At 47.7% G+C, this 27,004-nt stretch overlaps 1 protein-coding gene across 10 annotated transcripts in view; it reads left to right on the top strand.

Moving 5' to 3' along the window:
• The window catches only part of RFX2 (regulatory factor X2), a 105,359-nt gene that overhangs the window by 40,080 nt on the left and 38,275 nt on the right, over positions 1 to 27,004 (top strand). For 8 of the 10 annotated variants that reach the window (XM_049707575.1, XM_049707578.1, XM_049707576.1 and 5 more), the window contains exons 2-6: positions 8,027 to 8,145; positions 13,006 to 13,118; positions 15,806 to 15,895; positions 17,841 to 17,920; positions 19,347 to 19,608. In XM_049707575.1, coding sequence (XP_049563532.1) covers positions 8,103 to 8,145; positions 13,006 to 13,118; positions 15,806 to 15,895; positions 17,841 to 17,920; positions 19,347 to 19,608 — 588 coding nt within the window. In that variant the 5' untranslated portion in view covers positions 8,027 to 8,102. The remainder of the gene's footprint in view (positions 1 to 8,026; positions 8,146 to 13,005; positions 13,119 to 15,805; positions 15,896 to 17,840; positions 17,921 to 19,346; positions 19,609 to 27,004) is intronic. The other 2 variants (XM_004277261.4, XM_033400892.2) reach the window with 1 other exon arrangement.

The raw sequence follows: 27,004 nt of genomic DNA, 5'->3' as shown, positions 1-27,004 counted from the left end.
CCAGCCGATCGTCCACAGTGGGGACCCTGCATCCGTGCCTGCTGGGGGTGGTGCGTGGGAGTGTCCAAGAAAGAAAGGATGTGGTTTCCACCATCATGGAGGGTTAAAGGATCCACTTTTTGGCAAGGAGGAGACGGCCATTTAGTCCTCCAAGCGTACGGGTCTCCTCTGGGTGCCTGGCGCTCAGCAGGGGCCACATGCCAGCAGGGACAGCAGAGAATCTAAACTCCATGTGGCTTGCTCCCTAGACCTGGCCTCAGACTGAAGGGGACCCAAAAGAAAAAAAGGGACCTGATTTTTCTGGTTCCCTTAATAACTGTGGGAATGTCAACACAAGCATCAGACCAGAACCCGGTGTTTGAAACAATTCATGCTCTTGAGAACATTCTGGACTTGTTCCTTCTTGTCCATAGGGAAGAAATGAATTGCTTTCTTGGGGGCCAATGAACCCAGGTGCCATCCAGATGCCACCAAGTACCAGCAGAATATGAACCGATGTCCCGAGGAGGCCATGTGTCTCTCCGCAAAGTAAAAGTAAAAGGCCTGCGTCTCCCCAGAGCGGAAGTTAACTGGCCAATCAGAACGAAGGGAACTAGAAACCCGCCGGGCCGGCTCCCCGCTAATTACCCAGAGATGACATGCTGCTTCCTAAATATGGACCAGACCTATGCAAGGCAGGTGATCCCTCCCCTTGGCACGGGGAGGAACGGGGAATGGAAAGGAGATTGCTTCAGGTCATGGTGAGTCAGCGCTGGACCAGGAACCGGGCCCAGAAATTGCCCTCAGCTTTTTCTGCATTTCCTTTCCCGTCATTGCTGGTTACTAGGTAACCAGAGTATTCTCCCGTAAACAGAAGCCTCTTCCCTTTGTGCCCAGACAGCTTCATTCATGGAGGCCCTGATCCAGGGCTGCGGACCGCGGGTCTCTGCTTGGCCCCCTCACATACACTCCGGAACCCTCGCCCCTGTTCCTGCTGGTGGGTGTTTCTGGGCAGCGTCTCCAGAAGGTCAGCTGTGCCTTCTAAATGCCAGGCTGGCCCAGGAGGGGAAGTGGCACCGTGGCCCTGCGCTTTTCCACTTTATTTCTCAAGTTTGCCCTTATCGTGGACCAGATGGCAAAGGAAATGTGCTCGGCTTATAAACAACACGCCGGGCGTGTCTCTGAGCACAAAGAGCTTTGGGCCAACCTGGCCAGGCTGGGCCGTGGGTCGTGTTCCAGGGAGCGGCCGCAGATAGAGTCAGAGAAAGAAGGCTCGGTCCCGGCCTGGGGAAGAAAAAACAGGAGAGAGGACAAGTGACTGTGATAGAACAAACGGGGAAGAGAGCAACGGAATAATTCCTATCACAAGTTCAAGTTCAAGTTCAGAGCAGAAGTGCAGCCGCCCAAGGTGATTGGGATCACCGAGGAGCCTGACCCAGCTGAACAGGGAAAAGGAAAAGCAGAGGACTTCACGTTGCGTGTGGCTGCCGGTTGCCCTTGTCCTCACGGGCGGGCCACCTCCGCGCCGCCCCAGGAGTCACCCTGATCCCGCCTCACACCTTCCAGAAGGACTCCCGAAACGACTGGTCTCCTCTTCAAGGGCTGCTAGCCCAGCAAACCAGCACATGTGGAGAAAGGCAGAAGCTTGCGCTTATTCTTTGTGGCTGAAAGCTAATAGCCGGATGGGTTTTTTTGTTTAACTTTCTATTTTGGAAATTTCAAACATCAACAAAACCCACCCACAGGATAATGAACCCTGTGTAGTCACCACCCGCCTCTTACAGTTATCAGCATCCTGCATCTTGCACCACCTATACCAAAAACCACTCCCCATCCTCTGCTCGTTACTTAAGGTTTTTTAGGTTAAGGTTTACAGACCGGGAATTCCCTGGCAGTCCAGCGGGTAGGACTCAGTGCTTCCACTGCCAGGGGCCGGGTTCGATCCCTGGTCGGGGAACTCAGATCGCGAAAGCTGCACGGCGTGACCAAAAAAAAAAGATTTACAGACAATAAATGTGAAAATCTTAGCTGTCCAGTTTTGACAGATGGATATTCCATGTAATGCACACCCTATCACATAGAGAACGTGACCATCCACCTCTCTCAAAGTTTCCCCCCATCCCTTCCTAAGGCAATCCCTGCACCCGCACTCTTCCTGATTTTTTTTAACCTTGGGTTCATTAGCTTTGCCCACCCTGTGTTATGTGTATACTCTTTTGGAGCCATCTTCTTTCACTCAGCGTAATGATTTTGAGATTCACCTGTGTGTTATGTTTCTCAGTAGTTCATAATTTTCTGTCAGTGAATGGTTGTTCCCCATCAGCTTTTTGGCTGTGTGTGTGGGTGTGTTTAATGGTTGGGGGATTACACTATGCGTCATTAACTTAACACAGTCTGCAGTTTCTCACCCATTCTTCTGCTAATGCATATTGGGGCTATTTCTCCTTTTTGTCAAGAAAACTGCTACGAACATGCTTATATAGGTTTTTTGAAGACATATGTTTCCATTTCTCTTGGATAAACATCCAGGAGAGGAATTCTGGGTTAAAGGGTACGTTTGACTTGCTAGAAGACTGCCAAACCTTTTTTCCACTGTGGTGTATCATTTTACATCCCCACAAGTGTGTGAGAGTTACAATTTCTCCATGTGCTCACAACATTGGTCGTTGTCCGATATTTTTATTTTAGCCATTCTAGTGAGTGGCATCTCATTGCAGTTTTAGTTTGCAGTTCCCTGGTGTCTATCGAGGTTGAGTACTATTTCATATCCTTTTGGGGCATCTGTATACCTTTATGAAGTGCCTATCCGAGTTTTTTGCCCATTAGGTTGTCTTCTTATTATTGAGTTGTAGGAGATTTTTATATACTGTGGCTAAAAGCCCTTTTTATATACTGTGGATAAAAGCCCTTGTATTCCAGATACAAGTTATGCAAATATTTTCTCCCAGACTGTGGCTTACCAATTTGGGTTCTTAGTGAAATCCTTTAATGAGCAGAAGTTTTAAATTTTGATGAAATCTAATGTATCAAGTTTTTTCTTTTATGTTCATTACTTTCTGCACCTTGTCTAGGTAACCTTTGCTTACACCCCTGTTTTCTCGTAGTAGTTTTATAGTTTTAGCTTTTATGTGTAAGTCTGTGATCTAACTCAAAATCATTTTTGTGTATGGCATGAGGTAGGGATAGAGGTTCATTTGTTTTTTTCTTCCCATGTGGATATATCATTTGTTTAAGAGACTACCTTTCCTTGTTGAATTGCCTTGACACCTTTGTCAAAAATAACTGAGGAGGAAAAGAGCTGGGGCTTCATTAGAAAAAAAACAATTGACAACATAAGTATGGGTTATAGTGGTTATATATTGCTGGATTTGATTTATTATTTTTTGTTATGATTTTTGCCTATGTGCTCATGAGAGGTATTGGTCTAAATACTTTCCTTGTAATATCTTTATCAAGTTTTGGTATCAGGGTTTTTGCTGACCTCATGAAATGAGTTGTGAAATATTCCTTTCTCTATTTGCTGATGGAATTTGTGTGATAATTCCTTCTTCAGTGTTTGATATCATTCACCAGTGACACTGTTTGTGCCTAGAGTTTTTTTTTTGTAGGAAGGTTTTCAATAATGTATTCAGTTTCCTTGTTAGGTGTATGATATGCATATTTCCTATTTCATCTTGTGTCAGGTTTGGTGTGTAGTGTTTGTTTGATCTAAATTACTGAATTTATTGGCTAAAGTTGTTCATAGTAGTTCCTTATTATCATTTTGATTTGTTTGTAGAGGTGTATCTCATTTCATTCCTGACATTGGCAATTTGTGTGTTTTTCTTTTCTCTTTCGTTCTTGTATAGGGAGTTTTCAATCTTTTCTTTTTTTTCTATGATTTTTTTTGTGTGTGTGTGATACGCGGGCCTCTCACTGCTGTGGCCTCTCCCGTTGCAGAGCACAGGCCCTGGACGTGCAGGCTCAGCGGCCATGGCTCACGGGCCCAGCCGCTCCGCGGCATGTGGGATCCTCCCGGACCGGGGCACGAACCCACGTCCCCTACATCGGCAGGCAGACTCCCAACCACTGCGCCACCAGGGAAGCCCCTCTATGATTTTTTTAAAGAGAAGTTTTAGGTTCACAGAAAAATTGAAAGGAAGGTACAGAAATTTCCTGTATATTCTCTGCCTTCACACATGCATAACCTGCCCTGTTATCAACATCCCTCACCAGATGGTACATTTGTTATAGTTGATAAACCTACACTAACAAGTCATTATCACCCGAAGTCCCTACTTTACACTAGGGTTCACTCTTGGTGTTGTACTTTCTATGGATTTGGACAAATGTATGGTATTGTACAGAGCATTTTCACTGCCCTAAGGATCCTCTGTGCTCCTATCCATTCCTCCTTCCACCAACTCCTGGCAGCCACTGATCTTTTTGCTGTCTCCATGGTTTTTCCTTTTCCAGAATGTCACATAGTTGGAATCATACAGTATGTATGCATTTACTTTCACTTAGTACAATTAACCCTTGAACATCACAGGTTTGAACTGCATGGGTCCACTTATTTGTAGATTTTTTTCAATAAATGCATAGTACAGTACTGCACAATCTTTGGTTGGTTCAATTATGCAGAAATGTGGATACGGAGGGCCGACTGTGAAGTTATACTCAGATTTTTGACTGCACGTGGAGTGGCGGGTATCAGTGCCCTTAACCCCGAGTTGTTCGAGGGTCACTGTAATGTGTATTTATGTTTCCTTCATGTCTTTTCATAGCTTGATAGCTCATTTCTTTTTTGAAGAAATTTCAGTTTTGGGAGTTGTCTGGTGGCCCTGTGGTTAGAATTCCAGGCTTTCCCTGCCATGGCCCGGGTTCAGTCCCTGGTCGGGGAAATAAGATCCTGCAAACTCTGCAGCATGACCAAAAAAAAAAAAAAAAACAAGTAGAAAGTAAAAAGAAGGAAACAATAAAGGAGAAATTAATGAAATTTTTAAAAACCTCTCCAAACAACAGAGAAAATGAACCAAAGCCAAATTTCCTCAAAACTGAAATTTCTTTTCTTTTTTTCTTAGTTCCCCCACCAGGGATTGAACCTGGACCCTGGCAGTGAAAGCACCAAGTCCTAACCACTGGACCACCAGGGAATTCCCCCTTCTTTTTACTTAATTTAAGTTTAATTTGCTTGTCTTTTTAAAGGTTCCTAAGGTTGAAAACTTAATGATTAATTTTAAGCCTTTCTTTTAATATAAGTTTATAGAGCTAACCATTTCCCTCTAAGCGCTGCTTTAGATGAATCCCACAAACTTTGATATGTCATGTTTTCATTGTCATTTAGTTCAGAATATTTTAAATTTCTCTTGTGGTTTATTCTTTGACCTGTGGGTTATTTTAGAAGCATATTTTTTATTTTTAAAATATTTTGGCATTTTTCTGGGTATCTTATTGATCTCTAATTGATTCCATTATGCTCAAAGTACATACATGCTCTGTATAATTTCATTCTTTTGAAATGTATTGAGACTTGCTTTATGTCCCAGAACATGACCCATCTTTGTGAATAGTTCATGTTCATTTGAGAAGAAGGTGCAGGTTTGGGTGCTTGTGTTCTATAAATGTTAATTAGCTCATTGTGATTGATAGTGTCACTCAGATATGCTATATCTTTTTTTTTTTTTTTAACATCTTTATTGGAGTATAATTGCTTTACAATGGTATGTTAGTTTCAGCTTCACAACAAAATGAATCAGTTATATATATACATATATTCCCATATCTCTTCCCTCTTACGTCTCCCTACCTCCCACCCCCGCATCCCACCCCACCGCTTGGTGGTCACAAAGCACCGAGCTGATCTCCCTGTGCTATGCGGCTGCTTCCCACTAGCTATCTACCTTACATTTGGTAGTGCATATATGTCCATGCCTCTTTATCGCTTTGTCACCGTTTACCCTTCCCCCTCCCCATAGCCTCAAGTCCATTCTCTAGTAAGTCTGTGTCTTTATTCCTGTTTCACCCCTATATCTTTATTGGAACTTTTGTTTACTTTCTGTCAAAATAACTGAGAGAAGGGTGTTTAAAATGTCCAACTATGATTACTTATTTATTGATTTTTCCTTTAGTTCTGTTTTGAAGTTGTATTACTAGGTGCACACACATCTGTAAGGATTCTGTCATCCTGATAAATTGATAATTTTATTGTGATGAAATGTTCATCATTATCTCTAGCAATGTTCTTTGCCTTGAAGTCAATTTTGTCTGATCATTATAGCCAGTCTAACCTTCTTAACATTAGCATTTGCATGGCTTACCTTTTTCCATCCCATTATTTTCCACCTATGTATGCCTTTATATTTAAAGAGGGTTTCTTTAGACAGCATATAATGCAATCTTGTCTTTTATCCAGGCTGACCATGTCTGCCTTTTCATTCAAGTGTTCACTCTATTTACATGTAATGTAATTATTAATATGTCTGGATAGAGGAAACCCATTTTGCTATTTGTTTCATCTGCTCTTTGTTCTTCATTTCCTGCCTTCTTTGGGGATAATCAATTATGTTTAGTATTTCATTTTATTCCTCTATTAATTTTTTAGCTATGTCTTTTTGTATTTTTTAGAGGTTACTTCAGGGTTTACAATATGCATCTTTATCACAAACTAGGTAGAGTTTTTACTACATCATGTAAAATACAAGAACCTTGCATGTGTAATTCCATTTATCCTCCCATTCCTTTGTGCTATTATTGTTATATAGATTATATCTACATATATTATAAATCCCACAAGAGAATGTTATAAATTTTAAAAAATAGATGTAGACATTTTAAAGAAATTAAGAGAAGGAGAGAAAACAATACAGTCTTTTACAATTACCCACATATTTATCATTTCAAGTGATCTTTATTCCTTCATATACATCCCAGTTTACCATCTGGTGTTATTTCCCTCCATCCTGAAGAACTTCCTTTGCATTTCTTATAGTATAGGCAGCAAAATTTCTCAGGTTTTGTTTAGCATAAAGTGTCTTTATTTTCACCTTCCTTTTTTTTTTTTTTTTTTTTTTTTTTTTTGCGGTAGGTGGGCCTCTCACTGTTGTGGCCTCTCCCGTTGCGGAGCACAGGCTCCGGGCATGCAGGCTCAGCCGCCATGGCTCACGAGCCCAGCCACTCCGCGGCATGTGGGATCTTCCCGGACCGGGGCACGAACCTGTGTCCCCTGCATCGGCAGGCGGACTCTCAACCCCTGTGCCACCAGGGAAGCCCTCCCCTTTCTTTTAAGAATAGCATTGCTGGATATAGAATTCTGGGTTGACCAGGTTTGTTTCCCCAACACATTAAAGATGTCATTTCATTGTTTTCTGGTTGCCATTGTTACTGATGAGAAGTTGGTTATCATCCATGTTATTGTTCCCTTGAAATATAGTATGTAGTTTTCTCTTACTGCTTTAAAGATTATCTTTTTATTTTTTTATTTTAGCAGTTTAACCACGACACACCTAAGTTGATTTTCTTTGTATTTATTTTTCTTGGGGTTTGTTGAACTTCAGGGACCTGTAAGTTGATGTCTTGCACCAAATTTAAGAGGTGTTTGGCCATTCTTCAAATCTATCTTTTTTTTTCCTTTCCCATTCTCTCCTTTTCTTCTGGGATTTCAGTTACATGTATATTAGATTGCATGTTCTGTTTTTTGTGGGGTTTTTTTCTTTAACTTTTTTTCTCTCAGTTCTTCAAATTGATTGATCTATCTTCAAGTTCAATGACTCTTCCTTCTGTCATCTCTAATCAGCTGTGAAGCATATCCAGTGAAATTTCCATTTTAGTTATTTTGCTTTACAGCTCCAGAATTTCTACTTGGTTCTTTTTTTTAATTTTCTCTTCTTCTGTTGAGATTCCCATACGTTCGTTCATTGTGCATATAACTTCCTTTAAATTCTTGAGCTTATTTTCAGTAGCTGCTTTATCTGCATCACCTGGATTATCTTGGTTTGGTTGTAATTGACTCCTTTTGTTTGTTTGTTTTCCTTGGGTATGAATCACCATTTCCTATTTCTTCTCATAGCTTGTGGTCTTTCTTGGGTCCTGGACATCATGAATGATATGTTGGAGAGTCTCTGGATTCTGCTGTGTTTCCCCCGATGGCATTTAACTTGGCTGGACTCAAACTCTGCCCCTCCTGCAGTGAGTAGCAGCTGAAATCTCCACATAGTTTTTTCATCTTTGAACTGCCAGTTTTTCTCCAAGACCCCCATGACTCCCCCACATGTGTGGCTTCTAGCCAGTTGGCTAAAGATTTGGGTGGACCTTATAGTCGAATTTGGGGGTTCACCTGCTGTGTGGCTCTATTTCTTCCCCCACACACACAACATTGTGAACTCTCTCCTCTGACACTTCAAGATGACCAGGCTGATGCTTTCTGCCACCCAAGCATTTGTGGACTGGGCTGTGCCACCGAGCAAAAAGCCAGAGTCACCAACCAGTCTGACAGTGGTCTTTCAAGGGTGGACTCCCTGGCAGTGTCTGCCTGCTTTGGTCACCCCCCAGTGTCTTTAAATAGTTGCTTTAAAAAAAAATACTTTGCCCAGATTTTGTAATTGTTATCTGCAGGAGGGTTAGTCCAACCAATCTGCTCCACCATTACTGAAAGTCAGTGCTCTTTTGTATGCCTTTTTTTTTTTTTTTTTTTTTTTTTTGCGGTACGCGGGCCTCTCACTGTTGTGGCCTCTTCCGTTGCGGAGCACAGGCTCCGGATGCGCAGGCTCAGCGGCCATGGCTCACGGGCCTAGCCGCTCGGCGGCATGTGGGATCTTCCCGGACCTGGGTACGAACCCGTGTCCCCTGCATCAGCAGGCGGACTCTCAACCATTGCGCCACCAGGGAAGCCCTGTATGCCTTTTAAAACACATTTTTTGGGACTTCCCTGGTGGTCCAGTGGTTAAGACTTCCCCTTCCAATGCAGGGGGTATGGGTTTGATCCCTGGTCGGGGCTAAGATCCCACATGCCCCGCGGCCAAAAAACCGAAACATAAACCAGAAGCAACATTGTAACAAATCCAATAAAGACTTTAAAAATGGTCCACATCCAAAAAATCTTTTAAAAATACATATAAAAGCCTTTTTTTTTTTTTTTTTTTTCTGAGGTACGCGGGCCTCTCACTGTTGTGGTCTCTCCCGCTGCGGAGCACAGGCTCCGGACACGCAGGCTCAGCGGCCATGGCTTACGGGCCCAGGCGCTCCGCGGCATGTGGGATCCTCCCGGACCGGGGCACGAACCCGTGTCCCCTGCATCGGCAGGCAGACTCTCAACCACTGCACCACCAGGGAAGCCCTAAAAGACTTTTTTTTTTTTTAAACCTAAACTTTGATGTGCTCAGAACCCTTGATTAATGGACCCAAATAAAACATTTTTTCAGGAAACTGGATCAGCTCTTGTGCAACCTACAATCTTGATTATCTTAGGAAGGATTCCACATTCTCCGTAGATGGGCCTGTTGTGTGTTCATATATTAGAGCAGCCAGGCTGTCCCACACAGCGTCTGTCAGTCTGTCTGTCTGATCCTAGCGTCAAGGAATGAATCGGGGAGCAGAACAGTCGGTCTCAAAAGGTCATTACCTTTTCCAGAAGGGTCTTAGTTACCCCTGAAATAACCAGGTAGATCGTACATTTTCTGAAACCTTTATGAACCTATTTGTATTTCCTAGCTGTACTGCCTCTTGAAATAACAATTCTGTGTATTATTATCTGTTTTATAAGGTGCTTTCATAGACTCTCACTATCTGAAATGCTATGTGTAAATTTTTATAATTCAGTATCAGATGTAATACTAAGGAGTTACTAAAGTGTTCATTCATTTGATAAATATGTGTCAGCTGCCTGAGTTGGGCCTGGCACAGAAGCAGGACACCAAACCTTGCAGGATGCACCGTAGGGACCCCTGTGTGAGTTTCCTAGGGCTGCCATTCAAAGTACCACAGACTGGGTGGCTTGAGACAACAAAAAATTATCCTCTTACGGTTCTGGAGACTAGAAAGTGTCAAGAGGGCCGTGATCCCTCTAGGGGAGGATCTTCCAGCTCTGGCGGCCCCGGCCAGCCTCGGCATTCCTTGGCCTGTAGCTACGGCACTCCAGTCTCTGCCGCCATTGCCACGTGGCCTTCTTCCTGTGTGTCTTTTCTGTCTGTTACAAGAGCACTGGCACTGTATTTAGGGCCCACCCTCATCCAGTATGATCTCACCTGAAGCCTTTGCTTGAGCACATCTGCAAAGACATTATTTCCAAATAAGGTCACATTCTGAGATTCCACGTTGACATGAATTTGGGGGTCGGGGGGGACACTATTCAACCCACCACAGCTCCCCAAAGTCATCTGTGCCCAAACTCCCATCCTAAGTTTTAAGGGCTACACCTGGCTTCTGGGGTTCCGGGATTCAGTCAGTTTTCTTTTTGACTTGGCAAGCTTCAGGAAGACCACTGCTGGCATTTCAGACCAGTGTCTGATACTTGCGTTTGTCTTCAAATGTCAACAGCTCCACCCTCCACACGGTTTGAGTCGCCCTCCGGGGCTCCTCCAGGCCTGTCACGTTGGTGAGACGTGGCCACGGGAACTAGGCGCTGGATCAAGGGCCTGTGGCCTCAGGCTTTGATTCCAGACAGTGTAGTTTTTCTCCCAACCTTCCAAAACCATGTCACTTTATTAAACCCAAATTATATGGACCGGGGACTTCCCTGGTGGTCCAGTGGTTAGGACCCCACACTTCCACTGCTTGGGGACCCAGGTTTGATCCCTGGTCAGGGACCTAAGATCCTGCATGCCACGTGGTGCAGAAAAAAAAAAAAATTATATGGACCAGTGACCAGCAGCCATGGCCTATGGGCCAAACCTGGCCTGTCGCCTGTTTCTATAAATAAAGTTTTATTAGAACACAGCCAGGATCATTCGTTCACATGTCAGCCATTTTTGCTCCTGTGCTATGATCGCAAAGTCTAGTAGTTGTAACAGAGACCAGGTGGGCCCGAAAGTATCTGGTCCTTTACAGAAAAAGTTTGCTGACTCTGGTCTAAACGATACACACTAAGCAGGTGATAGACAGACAGTGCATGCTGGTCAGCAGTGTGTTAGCCTCACTTGCGTTCTGGAAGGTGTGTTCTGGCCACGCTAAGCACAGCATGGGCCCACTGTCTATCCCAACACTCACAGGTTCTCCCTGTTTCCATAAGACTTCAACTGTGGAACAAGGGACTGGTCTCAGCAAAGTCAGCCTGCTCACTTTCTCACCAGGGGATTCGTTTCATGGAGAGTTCTAATCCATTTCCTCCTAGTGCCGCTGAAGTTACCCGCTTCCTGGCTTCAGATGGGAACAGAGTGGTGCAGAGTGGGCAAAGGACTGGTTTAAAACGGTCAGAGAAAACCATAAACGAGAGACCTCGATTAAGTAGGTTCCAGCAGGATAATTCCAAAGGTCAGTTCCATCAGGAAGGCAGAGAATGTTGGAGACCCAGGAAACGTTTGCACGATTAGAAATTCGCACCCTCCTCCTCTTTCTTTTCCTCCTCCTCTCCCTCTTCCTCCGAAAGAGTCGAAGAATGTAGGAGGCACCTGTCACCGCATGGCTCTGGGGACATCTGGTGGTGAGAACCAAGGCAAGGTCACGGGAAAGAGAAAAATGCCACAGGCACCGCCATGGTCCATCCAGTGGTTCTTGTGGCACCAAAGGCGTTTGGGAGGGGGATGGGGGAGTCCTGGGAGAGTCGGTAAAGATGGGATTGAGGCAACACTCTCAGATCAAACACACACACACATCTTTCTGCTTCCCTTAGGCAAATTATTTTCATCTATTATCAGTTTATATTCTTTTAAAAAGGATTTAAAAAAATTCTCCACCCATTATTGGAGGTGGGGACTCTTGGGGCTGTAGAGAAACATATATCAAAGCTCTGGCCGTAGGTCCTGGGCACCGTGGTATGTGCCATGCTGTCCAGGCCTCCCTGGGGGTCAGGAGCTGGGAGACTTCACTCCTGGGGGGATGTGCTCAGAGCCGCATCCAGGACGGGACAGGGATGGGGACAGGTGTGTGTGACCACAAAACCACCTCTATGCAGTTTGCGGATTGAACTGCTTCTCCAAAGACTTAAGGTAGCCAGTGTTTATTAAAAAGTGAACAGGGTTTGACTTGCAGCATTTTCCTGGAGTGACTATCGTCTGCCACTGCGTGCTGAGATTAAATGAACCTTGGTGGAGAATTTTTAAATTACCTTCTTGAAAGATATCTACACCTGGCTGCAGAGAAACGTACTCGTCTGCTTTCTCATGGGCAAAGGAGCAGAAGGCACTTTTTCTTATTGTTGAAATGCCTGAGGATTTTTCTCCAGCCCCAAGGGATGAGCCATTTCTTTCTCTGCTGTCACCTTTTTTCTCCCTAAACCAGTGATTCTTAACCAGCGTTGAATCCATCCCCCCCCCCCGCCCCCCCAGGGACACTGGGCAATGTCTGGCGACATCTGTGGTGGTCGCGACTGGGCGTGCTCCTGGCATCAAGTGGGTGGGGCCCGGGATGCCGCTCCGCCCCACACAGGGCCCAGGATGGTCCCGCAGAACGTGAATGACCTGCCCAGTGGCAGCAGTGCCGAGGGGGAGACCCTGCCCTAGGAGGATGCGCTTATAGTTTGGGGTGCAGTAGCTCCGCAGATGGCCAGCATCCCCCAGGAGCTTTTGGTTTTGTCGGTAAATGAGTAAAGAAGTCGTATGAGCCCGTCAGATCGGAAAGGGGGAGCTGTTGTCCCCTGCATTCAGGAATTCCTGCAGAGCTATTTTTTCGGGTTTATATTTGGACAAACATCCCCTGCCCCCTCCCTTCTCTCTTCTTATGGAACAGTTGTGCAACCTCTTCCTCGCTTCCCCTTCCTTACCTAGTCTGGCCAGGATCCCCGCATTTGGACTTGGAAGACTGCAGGTCATTACCGCTCGCCTATCGTGTATGTTGCCTCTTTGGGCTTCGTGAAGACAGCCCTGCCCCACTCACTCTCTCTCCGCCTCTCTTTAGAACTGAGCATGCAGAATTCAGAGGGTGGATCGGATTCGCCGGCTTCCGTGGCTCTGTGTCCCTCGTCAGCAGCCCAGGCGCCTGTGGCCCAGCCTGTGCCAGCCTCGCCACAGGTAAGGGACCAGCCGCCTGCCGCTCAGGCTGCTCCGGGAAAACCAGCGCAGCCAGGGTGGGGATGCGTCCACCTTGGTTTTGAAAAACACTTGAATCAGCAGAGCGAGGAATCTCTATTTTTCTGAATTGACTTCTCAGCTCCATGGCTGCTGCTGTTGCAACGCACCCTCATTTTCCTTCCTCACCCCATGTTATTAGACTTTTTCACTGTTTGTTGTAAAATGGTCCCACCAAGGAATTGATGATCCAAACTCACAAAGAAAGCCCTTCCCCGACTTTGATTTAGTCCATTCTTATCTGCTAGTGGTAGTTTTCTTGTACATTGGAAATGAGCCTTCTACACAGAAAGTCTTTCTATCCATAAGGCAAAAGAGAAGTGAGAATTCTTAGGATTTGGTTCATTAATTGAATCTAGTATTAGAATCGGTATATTCTTTAAAATTTGCAGAGAGAGAATTTTCACATTAAGGCTCTCCCAACTTCTAGATTTCTATAGTGGATTGAAATACACCATTAAGTAGACATAAACATGAAATTAGTGACATAAATCTACCAGAAACCGAAGGTAACAGAACAGACCAAAATCATAGACATGTGCAGAGGTCCACTGTGGCCACGTGATCATCTATGATTTACAAATCTAAAAGTTAGGAGCACGACAGAAAGAATTGATTATGGCAAACAAACAAACAAACAAAAAAAACCCCCAAAAAACGTAATTCAGCAAAAGCCAAAAGGCAAACATCAAAGCTGTTTATTCAGTTTAGAATGTGTAGTTGGACATGTTTAGCATGTATTTCTAGGAAGTAAAATAACGGCGGCCCCAGTATGGGTGCCAAGAGGGCGTGATCCCTTGCAGTGTGGTCTAATTGATTGTTTCCTTGCCCACTGAGCCTGATGCGTGAGCCCTCCACCCCATGGAGCCCTCCACCCTCTCACCAAACCCCCGTCTCAGGCGCCCCTGGGCCTGGGTGGCGGCTGCCTTCACTGTAGCGGCTGCAGGCTGACTGGTCCCAGGGTCCTGCCATGGCCACCGTGTACATCCCAGGCTCCAGGGCTCCAGTCCCTGATGGAGATGGATCCAGCCCCGCACCCCTGCCTCGATGGTTGTGTCCCCGCCCCCGTCGGGCACCTCTCTCACCTGCAGTCTGCACTGCACTCCCTAAACAGTGAGCACCCAGTTCATCCCCAGTAAGGGGCGTTCTTGCTCCCACTGTCCCCATGATGCACTCTTCCTGCTTCCACTCTCAGCCCTGGCCATCCACCAGGACTTCCCACCACATTGGGCGTGTTCTGCCACCAGCCCCACCAGGCTCCGAGCACTGGCAATGTAGCCAGTGCTGCTGAGGAACTGAATTCTGCAATTCATTTAAATGGAAGTAAATTTCAGCATCCACAGGGCTACACAGCTAGTAGCTTCCGTATTGGACAGCTCAGCTTTGGAGTGTGTGCGTGTATATCCTTAATATTCTTATTTATTTGAGGCGAAATTCACATGGCCCAAAATTCACCATTTTAAGGTGAACAATTCAGTGGCATTTAAGACATTCACAGTGTTTTGCGACCTCCACCTCTGTCTAGTTCCAGAACATTTTCATCCCCCAGAGAAGAAACCCCGTCCCCATGAGCAGTCACCCTCCATCCCTCTCCCCCAGCCCCTGGCAACCACGAATGCACTCTCTGTCCCCGTGGAGTTGCCTGTTCTGGACGCTTCATGTAAATGGAATCACACACTGCATGGCCTTTTGTGTCTGGATTCTCTCACTGAGCGTTATGTTCTCAAGGTCCATTCACATTGTAGCGAGTGTCATTGCTTCTCTCCTTTTTCTGGCTGAGTGATGTTCCCATGTGGGTTTATCCGTCCACCCTATTGATTTCTGTACCATCTGTGTTCTCTTTGCCTCTGGAGGGCCGAGTGTATTGAATTCTTATTAGAACAGTGGTGTTTTATAAAGCCAAGCCCCGCAGAATCACCACAACTGGTGATACTTAGGGTCCAAGTGGGACGACCATAGACTCACAGTTGATGACTTCCAAAGCCCAGCCTTTACAGAAGCAAAGCGCTCTATTTCCTCCCTCACCTTGAGGGTACGTTTTGATCCTTCATGTTTTCCTAGCTTTGTCCAACCAGTCCTCCAGGCCAAGTGACAAAGCCACACTGGGAAGATGGCTCAGGGGCCCAGAGAGCAGTCTTGGAGTCCAGGAGGGGCCTGGACTGAGTCTGGGTTGTAGAACTTCTGACGCTGAGGCCGCAGGACATAGACCTGGCCTTGACCATTCTAGGCTTCCTTTTCCCTCGTGTGTAAAATGGGGACAGGTCCAGGGGATACTGAGAAACGATGGGGTGTGACCCAGCTCGTCCGGCGGAGGAGGTGGTGTGGACGACCAGCCTCGGCATCCAGCTCTCAGCCCATGTCACCTTGATGACTATCGACCCCAAGGAGGCAAAGCTGCTGGGTGTGTGTGTGTGTGTGTGTGTGTGTGCGTGTGTGTGCACGTGTGCTCAAGTCCCCACTGTGCCCGCCTCAGTCAGCCTGAGCTGCGTGTGTGTGTGCCCACCTCTCCTTTCCTACCCGTCCCGCTATGTTTCCATAAAGCGACAGTGGGCGCAGTTGAGCTGTGACCTGTGTTTGTTTCCAGGACTAACCTCTGACAAGCCTAAATGTCCTCTTTCCTTCCCTTTTAGAGGGTGTTGGTCCAGGCAGCAGGCTCGGCTCCCAAGGGGGCTCAGATGCAGCCCATCTCCCTCCCCAGAGTGCAGCAGGTGCCACAGCAGGTAACCACAGCACAGGTGACTCGGGACGAGGTTGGCACGTAGCACCTTGGAGCCCTGTCTGAACGATGATGCATGCTTTTCTGTTGTCGCTGTTCCTTTTCGTTTGATGTGTTCAGTTCCTTACCAGAAAGTTCTTTTGGAAGATATGTTAAAAAAAAAAAATCTTTTGCTGCAGATAGGTTGCATCAAGCGAAGAAAACTTATGATCTTTCATTCATTCAGATATTCAGCCTTTGGGGCACAGGCGAGCCCCTAGATAGAGCATGGGGTGCAGCGGTAGACACACAGGCAGATAGAGGAGGTTTCTGGATTGGAGGAGCACCGAGCCCCCTGGGGAGGCAAACTCATCTGCAGGCAAGTGCTGGACCCTCAGACGGGCACTTCTTGTGAAATTAAATGATTTGAGAAGAAAGCTTGAATGTGTGGGCTCACCAGCCAAATCGCAGCCCAGATCATCAGCTCAGACAGGTGGTGTGATCTGAGCAGGGGTTGGCAGACCTCTTCTGGGAAAGGCCTAGCCGTACATTTTTCTTTTTTGGCTTTTTTGGCTTTGATGGTCTCTGGCACAACCATGCAACACTCGCGAAAGTCACAAAGGAATGGTGTGGCTGTGTGCCAATAAAGCTTTATTTATAAGAACGTGCGGGCCGGATTTGACCCGAGGGCCAGAATTTGCCAGACTCCTGCTCTGTAAGATGCTGAATTAAAATTCGTTCAGGCTCCTGCCTGAAAGGAACCAGGAGCATATGGAGATGGCGAGACCCCAGAGGACACACCTCTCCCTTCGAGGGGCTCCTGCCCAGAGTAGTAGGGTGTTTAGAGATGTTTGCCTGGTACTGTGTGATTTTCGGGGTCCTAGGGGAGAAGCGAAGGCATGGGGGTGGGGGTGGGGGGCTAGCAGGGAACCAGCGGCCCTGCTTTAGCTCCTTGAGGGAGGGGCGACCACGACTCCTGTGATTCCAGAAGCTTGCCCTCCTCCGTGGGGTTGGGCCTGTGCCTGCTGTTTCTCCTGGGCCACCCAGACTTGGGGGCTGACCTCTGCATCTTACCCAGTCCGCTGAGACAAAGGGGGTTGTGTGTGTGCATACGTCCCCCGGGTTGGGCTGTCCTCAGAGGTGGGAATCGGCCCTGTCCTGCCGCTGCATGAGAAGGCCTACAGAGAGGGCACGATGAGACTGGCCCTCAATTTTCTCACCCCCAAACAAGGTTGAATCAGGGACCCGCTAAGCCTCCCTCTGCGGTGGGGTCCCGAAGTTCTGCACACAGAGCTCTGGGCCTCCACCAGCAGGGCCCGAGTCCCTTGGGGGTCATCAGCTGAGGCTGTGAACTGACCAACGAGGGAGGGGTCTTCCCACCGGCCTCCTCCCTCCACCCCCCCGCCCCACTCCAGGTACAGCGCTCCTGCTAATTCTGCTCAGACCTTCAGAGTCTCTTCCAGCGTGGCTCCCAGGACCCCGACCCGTTGCTGGGGACGGCCTCCAGGGCCACCGAAAAGAGTGGCGGGGGGCGGTGGAGCGCACGAGCAGCTTGAGCCCCCTCCCCTGCCAAGGGGCCGTGGGGGCATCGGGCGCTCCGAGGTCCGCATTCCGTCCACGTCTCTGGCGTCTGCTGTCCAGCAAGACTGGCCCCTCTGCCCAGTGGCCGGCAGACCGCAGGCATCCCCCCAGCCCTGCTCTGCACCTTTGCTCTGAGCTGGGCTCCTCCCCGCCCAGAATAGGGGCCCAGACCCACTGCGGTTCCATTTCCGTTTGGGCTCATCCGGAATACGTGGCCTTGACGTGACTGCCTCCCCTGGTTTTTTTAGAAGTGCCAGCTGGGGGCAGGACAACTGTGATGTGGTGCTAAGTGTTCACAAAAGGCAATAGGAGATATTTCTGCCTGAATAATCTGGAAGTCCTGAGCAAGGAAGACTCCGTGTAACACCAAGTATCTGCTGTTGTTTCAGGTCCAGCCCGTGCAGCACGTGTATCCCCCCCAGGTGCAGTACGTGGAAGGGGGGGAAGCCGTCTACACCAACGGAGCCTTGTACGTGGTGTCCTCCCCCTCCCCCGAAAGGGGCCTCACAGGGAACCGACTGTAGGCCACATCCCAACCTTCTGTCACGACGCCCACTGAGCTCCCTTGTGTTTACACAGAATCCTTTCCCTTACCCTTCGGGTGACGTGTCCCAACTATTACAATGGCATAAGGACATCACAGCCTGGTGGAGATTTCAGAAATCACAGACTGTTATACTTTTACTTCTAGAAAAGGCAGTCTTTAAAAACAAACCCAAAAAACCAATCCACCTTCTAAGTCTGAAGATATCCTTTGCAATCCAGAAACCGTGTCCATCTCTGTTTTTTCATCCTGGCCTCTGTTAACCTCTGGCTTTTTCTGATGTTGGTAAAACTTGATCTTCCATTTGTCAAGGACGTCTAGGGTTTTCTGCCTTCAAACTCCGTGATGCTTGGGGCAGAAAATGATGCGTTTCCCAGAAGCTCACTGTGCTCGGGACGCGCGTCCTTTTGCTTGTTTCTGCCTCTGGTTTCCACGACTCCCGTCCTGAGGGCGCGGGAGGGTTTGGTTGTGGTTAAAGAGATGTGATTGCTGCAGTCGTGGGCGCCCGCAGCACAACACTGAAGGCATGACACACACTGACCCAGAGGAGCGCGTGTGAAGCCTGTGAGCCCCCAGCAGGTTCTGGGGGACCCTCAGCAGCAGCATCCTGGCTCGACTGCACTGCGGTCAGACAGGACGTCCCCCGGGGGCCGGAGAGGCTGCCCTGTCCCCCAGAGGGGCCTTCCCTCAGTCACCCCTGAGGAAAAACCCCTACTGACCGGCTTTCACTGCGGCCGGATGTACATCAACCGACATGGTTAATGATTTGATCCAGATGTTAAAGGATTTCAGACAAATTCTTGGAATCCCTTAGACATTCTTTTTATTATGCAATTACATTTTTTAAAAGAAATCTTTCTGGTTTGAAAGAACTAGAGACTCCCAGGAAGTTGCAAAATTAGCCCAGAGTCCCTTGTACCTTTCACCCAGCCTCCGCACCCCCGGTGGTGACATCTTCTATGACTGCAGGATGGTATCAAAACCAGGGCACCACATCGGGCCATATTCAGCTTCACAGCCTTTAGGCGTACGTGTGCACACGAGTGTGTGTGTGTGTGTGTGTGTGTGTGTGTGTGTGTGTGTACAGCTCTACGTGGTCTTATCCCAGGGGTAGACCTCCAGTAACCAGGGTCAGGTCCAGCCCTGCTCCACCCACCAAGCCCCGCCCCCGTCGAGTGCAATTTGCACGTGCGGTTTGTGAATGACCAGTTGCTGAGGGATCAGCTGGGATCCCGAATGCTTTCGGAGACCATGGCTGTGAACTCGCTGTATTGACAGCCGGGTCTGACTTAGCCACGTGCTCGGCGCCGCGGTTTCCGGCGTTTACGTGAAGCCTTCTCTCTCCCGCTAGGCGGACGGCGTATGCCTACAACCCCGAACCCCAGATGTACGCCCCCAGCAGCTCCGCGTCGTACTTCGAGGCCCCGGGCGGTGCCCAGGTGACCGTGGCAGGCTCCTCCCCGACGGCAGTCCCCGCCCACAGCATGGTGGGCATCACCATGGATGTCGGGGGCAGCCCCATCGTCTCCGGCACGGGAGCCTACCTCATCCACGGGGGCATGGACGGCACCCGGCACTCCCTGGCGCACACATCCCGCTCATCACCCGCTACGGTATGTACGTCCCAGGCTCTCGGGGGCAGCAGGTTAGGCCCTGAATAGACTCCCGGCAGCAGCAGGGACGGTGAGTAGAAGGCAGCCGGGAGCACGGGCGTCGGAACCCCACTAGCCTACGACAAGCGCCCCCGTCTTTGAACCTCGGGTCCTCCCTTGGTAAAGACAGAGGGTAGATGGCTGTAGCCAGTGCTGGGAGCGTTGCAGATGAGGAGGCAGCTCAGTGCTGGGAGATGCTGCTGCCGCTGGTGGTCCACCATGACCGTCCTCATCGTCATCAGCCTCTCCCAGGCGGAGATCAACACATCCCCACGAAAACTGGGCTGAACCCAAGCAGAGCTATACTAGACTGGTACCCCACACCTCTGTCCAAAACGGTGGCTTACCTGCTTTAAAGATGTATCTGCTTTGAAAACTCTATTTCCCATATTTACTCTTATTTTTTAAATTAGCACAGAGTAAAGTGGACGGTGTGGGCTGCACAGACCCATGAGTTTTGACTCACGTACAGACTCGGGTATCTGTCCCCACATCAGTACACAGAATGGTTGCATAACCCCCAAAACTCCCTCGGGTGTTTCTTGGTAGTCACGACCTCCTCTCACCCTCAAGCCCTGGCACCCGTGGGTCTGCTCTCCGTCACTGTACTGTTGTCTCTGTGGGGATGCCGTATAAAGGGAATCATCCAGGAGACTCCTTTTGTGACTGGCTCCTTTCACCCAGTGTGGAGCCTGGAGATCCCGTCCAGCTGTCCTGTGAGTCAGTGGTTCCTTCTTGTTGCTGAGTCATGTTCCGTGACCCTAACAGCTCGTTCCTCCATTCACCAGCTGCGGGGCCATTTGGGCTGTTTCCAGTTTTTCGTGATTGTGAATAAAACAGCTAGAAGGACTCTCATGTATAGACACATGTTTTCCTTTCTTTGGGGTCAGTCAATACCTACGAATGGGATTGCTGGCTCCTACAGTAAGTGTATGTTTAACTTTATCCGAAACCACCCGTGTTTTCCCGGGGGGGGAGGTACCATTTCGAGCTCCCCCAGCCAGGTGTGAGTTCCTCTCGTCCCACCTCGTCACCAGCATTTTTTGTTGTCGGGTGTTGTCAGCATCTTTCTTTTTAGCCATTCTCATCGGTGTGTGGTGTTATCTTACTGTGGTTGTCATTATGCATTTTCGTAATCGCTAACGATGGCCAGCACCTGGTCAGGGGCTTTGCCTTTCATGTATGTTCTTTGGTGATACGTCAGTTGAAGTTTGTTTATTTTTTTAACTGTGTTGTTGGTTTTCTTACTGTTAATTTTGAGAATTGTTTGTATATTCTGGATACAAGTCCCCTGCCGGATATGTGATTTGCAAATATTCTCTCCCAGTCTTTAAAGTGCTTTTTCATTCTCTTAAGAGTGTCTTTTGGGGACTTCCCTGGTGATCCAGTGGTTAAGACTCCACGCTTCTACTGCAGGGAGCCCAGGTTCAGCCCCTGGTTGGGGAACTAAGATCCCACATGCTGTGCTCTGCGGCCAAAAATTAAAAAAAAAAAAAAATTTTTTTTTGAAGTGTCTTTTGCAGAGAAAAAAAAAATTTTCCCGATAATTTTGATCAAATCCAATTTAACAGTTTTTCTTTTTTGGAAAGATCGTGCTTTTGATGTCATGCCTGAGAACTCTTCGCCTGTCCCGAGGTCGTGAACATTTTCTCCTCTGTTTTCTTTAAAAAGTTTTATAGTTTTACATTTTACATTTAGCTCCGCTTCATTCTGAGCTAACTTTTGTATAAGACGTAAAGTTTATGTCGAGGTTCATTTTTATGCATATGAAACAACCAGTTGTCCCAGCATCATTTGTTAAAACACTGTCCTTTATCGGATTGCTTTTCCACATTTGTCAAAAATCAATTGGCCTGGGACTTCCCCAGTGGTGCAGTGATGAAGAGTGCCTGCCAATGCAGGGGACACAGGTTCGATCACTGGTCCGGGAAGATCCCACATGCTGTGGAGCAGCTAACCCCGTGTGCCACAACTACTGAGCCTGTGCTCTAGAGCCCGTGAGCCACAACTTCTGAGCCCATATGCCACAGCTACTGAAGCCCGCGCGCCTAGAGCCCGTGCTCCGCAACAAGAGAAGCCACTGCAATAAGAAGCCCGCACACCACAGTGAAGAGTAGTCCCAGAAATGGGTAGACTGGCTCCTCTCACTTTATTCTTCAGTATTATATTGGCTATTTATATAGATTTAGAATTTTCTATATAGATTTTAGATCAGTTTATCTTTATTTCCAAAAAAAATTCCTAGTGAGATTTTGATTAAACAGCATTAAAGCTGTGTATCAGTTTGGGGAGAATTGACATCTTTACTATGTTGGGTCTTCCAATCCATGAACGTGGTGTGTTTTCTCCATTTATTTAGCTCTTCTTTGATTTCTTTCATCAGCATTTGGTCATTTTTAGCATGCAGATCCTGTACTTATTTTGTTATATTTATGCCTAGGTATTTTTTGGTTTTGGAGCTTTTTTTTTTTTTTTTTTGGGCTATGTTGGGTCGTAGCTGCAGCATGGGGGCTCTTCGTTGCGGCGCGCGGGCTTCTTGTGGTGTGCGGGTGTTCTCTCTCTAGTTGTGGCGCGCAGGCTCCAGGGCGCGTGGGCTCTATAGTTGGCGGCATGCAGACTCTAGTTGAGGCGCGCGAGCTCAGTAGTTGTGGCGCACGGGCTTAGTTGCCCTGCGGCGTGTGGGATCTTAGTTCCCTGACAAGGGATCGAACCCACGTCCCCTGCATTGGAAGGCGGATTCTTTACCACTGGACCACCAGGGAAGTCCCCTGGAGCTATTTTAAATGGTACTGATTTGAAATTTCAGTTTTCAACTGTTCATTGCTAGTGTACAAAAGTATGGTTGATTTCTGGTTCTTGACCTTGCTTCCTGTGACCATGCTGAACTCAGTCTTTAGTTCTAAGAGTTTTTTGTGGTCTGCAAATAGGAACAGTTTTAGTTCTTTTCCCGTGTGGGTGACTTTTATTTCTTTTTCTCGCCTTATTGCACTGACTAGAACGTCCAGTATGATGCTGTGTAAGAGTGGTGAGAGTGGACATCCTTGCCTTGTTCTCAGTCTTAGGGGAAAAGCTTCAGTCTTTCACCCCTAAGTGTAATGTTACCTGTATGTTTTTCACAAATGCCTTTTTTCAGGTTGAGGAAGTTTCCTTCTATTCCTAGTTTTCTGAGAGTCTTTATCATAATTGGATGTTGAGTTTTGCCAAATGCTTCTTTCTTATTGATATGATCACGTGTTTTTTCTTCTTTAGACTACGAATGTGATGGATTTTATTGATTGATTGTCAATTAAAAAATAACTTCCTGGGCTTCCCTGGTGGCGCAGTGGTTGAGAGCCCGCCTGCCGATGCAGGGGACACGGGTTTGTGCCCTGGTCCGGGAGAATCCCACATGCCGCAGAGCGGCTGGGCCCGTGAGCCATGGCCGCTGAGCCTGCGCATCCGGAGCCTGTGCTCCGCAATGGGAGAGGCCACAGCAGTGAGAAGCCCGTGTACCGCAAAAAAAAAAAAAAAAAAAAAACTTCCTATTTTTGTGTGGGCTTAATCTGAAATAGAAGATGATGTTCGAGCCTCATCCCTGTTCTCTTGGTCCTGATGTGTTTCCGGGTCACCCTGACATTAGAGGCCCTCTGAGCTTAGCTGTTCTCTCCCTTTCTATGTCCAGGGTGCTCCCCAGGACCTGGCTCTGAGGACAGGCATGGAGAGAAGTCATTTGCTGTCTAGAGCGGTGACTGTGGGGTGGTGCCTGCCACTCCATCCCAGGGGCACCAGCCTGTCCCTTGCCTCACTTGGGCCCTCCAGGGTCCTCAGCACACCCTCAGAGGATTGGGTGGCAGACCTGAGTGTAGAGCTGCCGTTGATCAGAAGCCTTCCTCACAGACTACATTAAGTTTCACGAATGTGACGTCTCCATATCAGCAGACTGCATCAACTCATAATAGTGAATAGGCTAGGGTCGCAGGTCACAGGTCACGATATTCTCTGCAGTGCACACTGCCTCGCTGGAAACAAATGTGCAGCTCAGACCCCGGGCCGCCTGGTTACTGTAGTCTGATGTCTGGGTTGCACTAGAAGAATCGAGTTTTTAAATCATTTGGAAATCCACGAACAGGCTATGTTTTGGCACCCTGCCCACCCCCAGCCCCCAAAGCTCCAAGAGTTATCACCTTGGATGAGCACCTGCCTCCAGACTCCCTCTGCTCTGTTGTGGGTTTTTGACTTGCTTTTGGTGTGGGGACATCTCACAAGGATCAGCAGAGATCCAACCAAGAGCCAGGAACAGGACTGGCCCTGAGGCTGCGACAGAAATAACGATGGCTCCTGGGTCCGGCATTTCACGTCTATCAGTTTCCTTATGTCAGAGTTGTGTTTCCAGGGACTTCAAGTTAATCCTGCAAACAGAGCACAAAGACCAGAGCAAATCGGCACCTACAGCCCCAGTGAGGGACTTCAGACTTTCAGTGACACATTTGTTTGAATCTCATTTCTGGTTAAAATTTCATCAGTATTGAAATCTTAGAAGTGAATTGCCCAAATGGTAAGTTTTTGATAACTTTTCCTGTTGTGCTTTTTTTTTTGACCCCATGGAGCAGAGATGCTAAGCTGAGAGGTATGCTCTTTGGGTTGTAACAAGGGGAGACTCTGGGGGCTCCGGGGCTGCATGAGGAAAAGCCCCCCTGCCACCATGCCCAAGCAGGCGGCCCCCCTGGGCCACGCAGTGGAGGCTGATGAAGACAAATCGTCTATCCAATTTTGAAGATGATAAAAATACAGCATCCCTGTCCGTGAGGGGATGTACCATTGCAATATCTCATCAGGGCTCTGGGACCTGGTCTGGTGAAGACCCGTTGGACTCTGCATTTCCAGGAAGTCAGAGAGGGCCAGCACACAGGCAGTGGTGGCCCTGGGTGCTCCAGTCCCACGGAGGTTGGGGGCTGCCTGCCCTGGCGACCCCACTCAGGCAGGCCAGACAACTGGTGCATAAGCAAGAGCTACACAGAAGCTGGAAGGGCCAGCGCTTCACCTTGGAGGATGGCGGCACATGGGATCCATCTTTCTCTGGTTGCGTTCAGCTTCTGTAAGCTTTGTGGCATCTGATGTGATTTTCAAACACACCTAAGAAAGCATCATCAATGTCTTCCACCCCCAAGTGAGGAAAATCCTCCTGTCTGGGTGTGTGCAGCAGAGCCTCAGCAGCCCAGCCCCATGGAACACTTTGGGTCTTCTTCGAAAAAACTGAGATCTTAATATTAAAAGTCGCAATATGCAAATGAAAACTACAACGAGGTACCGCCTCACATGGGTCAGAATGGCCATCACTAAAAAGTCTACAAGTAGGGACTTCCCTGGTGGCGCAGTGATTAAGAATCCACCTGCCAATGCAGGGGACACGGGTTCGATCCCTGGTCCGGGAAGTTCCCACATGCCGTGGAGCGCCTAAGCCCGTGCGCCACAACTACTGAGTCCGCGCGCCTAGAGCCCGTGCTCTGCAGCAAGAGAAGCCACCGCAATGAGAAGCCCGCGTACCACAATGAAGAGTAGCCCCCACTCGCCGCAACTAGAGAAAGCCCATATGCAGCAATGAAGACCCAACGCAGCCAAAAATAAATAAATAAAATGAAATAAATTTGTTAAAAAAAAAAGTCTACAAATAATAAATTCTGGAGAGGGTGTGGAGAAAAGGGAACCCTCCTACACTGTTGGTGGGAATGTAAATTGGCACAGCGGCCATGGAGAACAGTATGGAGGTTCCTCAAAAAACTAAAAATAGAACTACCATATGACCCAGCAATCCCACTCCTGGGCATATATCCAGACAAAGCTCTAATTCAAAAAGATTTGTGCACCCCTATGTTCATTGCAGCACTATATACAGTAGCCAAGACATGGAAGCAACCTAAATGTCCAGCAACAGATGAATGGATAAAGAAGATGTGGTACATGTATATACAATGGAATATTACTCAACCATAAAAAATAATGAAATAATGCCATTTGCAGCAACATGGATAGACCTAGAGATTATCATACTAAGTGAAGTAAGCCAGATAAAGACAAATATCATATGATATCGCTTATATGGGGAATCTAAAATATGATACAAATGAACTTATTTACAAAACAGAAACAGACTCACAGACATAGAAAACAAATTTCCAGTTACCAGAGGGGAAAGGGGGTAGGGGAGGGGTAAATTAGGAGTTTGGGATTAGCAGATACAAACTACTATGTATAAAATAGATAAACAACAAGGACCTACTGTATAGCACAGGGAACTATATTCGATATCCTGTAATAAACCATAATGGAAAAGAATATGAAAAAGAATATATATTTTTTTTAAAAGTCACAATACTTGGGGCCCTGGAATGATAGATTCAAGTTCTGCAGTGTTAAAGCTACAGCAGACATCCCTGAGATGTGCCACTTGAAATCATAGGCATTTCTTTGCTGAGTCATCAGAAACGCAGCTCCTGCTTTCGAAACTCCAGCGAGCATCTTCGCTCTGACCACCAGCACATGTGGATACAGAAGAGACGAATCTTCTATCCTGTATCCAGCTCTCTGGGAAGATGGTCTTGCGGCCGCTTCGAGTGGATGTGTCCGTAAGGGACCTGCTTCAGTCCTGAGTGCTGAGTCAAGGCCAGCGGGGACCCTGGACCGTCCACGGCTCCCTGTGTGTGGACTGGCTTCCCACTCGGGCACCTCCAGTCTCACGGCGACCCCTCCTGGTGGCCCATGGGGCTGGTGCACCATCCACGCAGCGTCACAGCTCACGATGGATCGCCAACCGCTAAGCAGCTCTTCTCTGGAGCCTGTGTTTTCAGGGAAGACCCAGGATATCTTGACTGGACTGTGAACTCTCACGCCTACTGGGCATTCACTAGAAGCTTCCTCGCCCCCTGCACAGAGCTTTTGTCCAACCACAAGAGCAAAACGTTTGCCGGCAAAAGCACATTATTTGATAAAGTAGTTTCGCCAATAGTACATCCGCTTTTTCTCTAAAATATTCATCATGGACTTCCCTGGCAGTCCAGTGGTTAAGACTCGTGCTTCCGCTGCAGGAGGCATGGTTTCAGTCCCTGGTTGGGGAACTAAGATCCCGCAAGCCCCGTGGGTTGGCCATAAATAAATAATTCATCATCACTTTTTATCCTTCTAATAGACTTTCTCTTAGAGCAATTTCAGGTTTACAGAGAAATCGAGCAGATGTACAGAGAATTCCCGTAATGCCCCACCCTGCACCCCACGCAGTTTTCCTTATTATTAACATCTAAGTTTGGTGCATCTGTTACAGCCAATAAGCCAATATTGACCCATTATCATTATTAACTAAAGCCCTTGGTGACATCAGGGTTCA

Source organism: Orcinus orca, chromosome 3 (genome assembly GCF_937001465.1).
Source record: "Orcinus orca chromosome 3, mOrcOrc1.1, whole genome shotgun sequence".
Classification (NCBI taxonomy): domain Eukaryota; kingdom Metazoa; phylum Chordata; class Mammalia; order Artiodactyla; family Delphinidae; genus Orcinus; species Orcinus orca.
The sequence above is the reverse complement of the archived record's forward strand: the minus strand, read 5'-3'. Positions and strand labels throughout refer to the sequence as shown.